This window comes from Protomyctophum parallelum, assembly GCF_964188405.1.
Source record: "Protomyctophum parallelum genome assembly, chromosome: 10".
Lineage (NCBI taxonomy): Eukaryota > Metazoa > Chordata > Actinopteri > Myctophiformes > Myctophidae > Protomyctophum > Protomyctophum parallelum.
In genome coordinates this window covers 52,432,706-52,434,705 of record NC_139704.1, presented here as the reverse complement: position 1 = coordinate 52,434,705, position 2,000 = coordinate 52,432,706, and the positions used below count along the sequence as shown (strand labels likewise).

Sequence of the window (2,000 nt, the reverse complement as noted above, 5' to 3'; positions counted from 1 at the left end):
ACACACGCACACACGCACACACACGCACGCACGCACGCACACATGCACACACGCACACACACACACACACACACGCGCACACGCACACACGCACACACACACGCACACACGCACACATGCACAAAGGAAGGAGACATAATCACACCTGTGTGAAGTGAGGGGCGCTCTTATACATCATCATAGATCTCATTCCGGGCCAATCACAATTTGCGTCCTCACTTTTTTATCTGAATACCAGAGCCATAGAAGAAGAGAGTGGCGACACACTCACCGCAAAGTGGGGTGCTATAGTAGCCTGGTTAATAAACCAGACCGAATCAGCCATTGCAAAAATAATTGCCTACCGGCGGATTCGGTCTGGCGAGGCTCAATTGTACGCCCATTTTCTACACACGAGAACGTGTGCGCCCAATAGGACACGGTATGCAATATGGGCGGGCTTTGGTACAGTGACGTTCAATGCTTGAGACCTTTGACTGACAGTAGCTCTGACCAATTGCGTCAAAGAGAAAATGTTTCCCTGGAAATGAAATCCAAGCTGAGCCTCCCCAGATTAATATCCCGCGGATCCGTGAGATATTAGTCTGGTTTATTAACCAGGCTAGTGCTATAGTTCCACACGTTGGAACTATCCCATTGAGACAAAGCGGGGTGCCTATGGGCTATAGTTCCACACGTTGGAACTATCCCATTGAGACAAAGCGGGGTGCCTATGGGCTATAGTTCCACACATTGGAACTTATCCCATTGAGACAAAGCGGGGTGCCTATGGCCTATAGTTCCACACATTGGAACTATCCCATTGAGACAAAGCGGGGTGCCTATGGGCTATAGTTCCACACATTGGAACTATCCCATTGAGACAAAGCGGGTTGCTATGGGCTATAGTTCCACACATTGGAACTATCCCATTGAGACAAAGCAGGGTGCCTATGGCCTATAGTTCCACACATTGGAACTATCCCATTGAGACAAAGCGGGTTGCTATGGGCTATAGTTCCTCACATTGGAACTATCCCATTGAGACAAAGGTGGGGTGCCTATGGGCTATAGTTCCACACATTGGAACTATCCATTGAGACAAAGCGGGGTGCCTATGGGCTATAGTTCCACACATTGGAACTATCCCATTGAGACAAAGCGGGGTGCCTATGGGCTATAGTTCCTCACATTGGAAACTATCCCATTGAGACAAAGCGGGGTGCCTATGGGCTATAGTTCCACACATTGGAACTATCCCATTGAGACAAAGCAGGGTGCCTATGGGCTATAGTTCCACACATTGGAACTATCCCATTGAGACAAAGCGGGGTGCCTATGGGCTATAGTTCCTCACATTGGAACTATCCCATTGAGACAAAGTGGGGTGCCTATGGGCTATAGTTCCACACATTGGAACTATCCCATTGAGACAAAGCAGGGTGCCTATGGGCTATAGTTCCACACATTGGAACTATCCCATTGAGACAAAGCGGGGTGCCTATGGGCTATAGTTCCTCACATTGGAACTATCCCATTGAGACAAAGCAGGGTGCCTATGGGGCTATAGTTCCAAACATTGGAACTATCCCATTGAGACAAAGCGGGGTGCTATGGCCTATAGTTCCACACATTGGAACTATCCCATTGAGACAAAGCGGGGTGCTATGGCCTATAGTTCCACACATTGGAACTATCCCATTGAGACAAAGTGGGGTGCCTATGGGGCTATAGTTCCACACATTGGAGCGACGCTCTATCTACAGTGTCGTCACTCTCATACTAGATCGCGCTGCTGAATATGTACTTTGCTCGGCCAATCAAATCATCTCAATTCTGTGCTCAGCAATGGTGCGTGCGTGCGTTGGTGCGTGCGTGCGCGTGTGTGTGTGTGTGCGTGCGCACCTGGCATGGCCAGACAGTAGTCTGTGTGTGTGTGTGTGCGTGCGTCTCCTCCCTCGGTGACTGAATCAAACAGTTGGTTCTGAGACGCTTTCCTGAGTTGTTGGAGGAAACCGACC

The 2,000-nt window shown here is 49.4% G+C and overlaps 1 protein-coding gene across 1 annotated transcript in view; it reads right to left on the bottom strand.

Annotated features, from left to right (window-relative positions):
* LOC310865917 (brefeldin A-inhibited guanine nucleotide-exchange protein 3-like) overlaps positions 1 to 2,000 on the bottom strand; it is a gene marked incomplete at its 3' end in the record, with an annotated part of 74,355 nt that overhangs the window by 11,037 nt on the left and 61,318 nt on the right. The window contains 1 exon segment of the mRNA XM_083775118.1: positions 1,928 to 2,000. This exon segment is cut by the window's right edge and continues 42 nt beyond it. Coding sequence (XP_083631244.1) covers positions 1,928 to 2,000 — 73 coding nt within the window.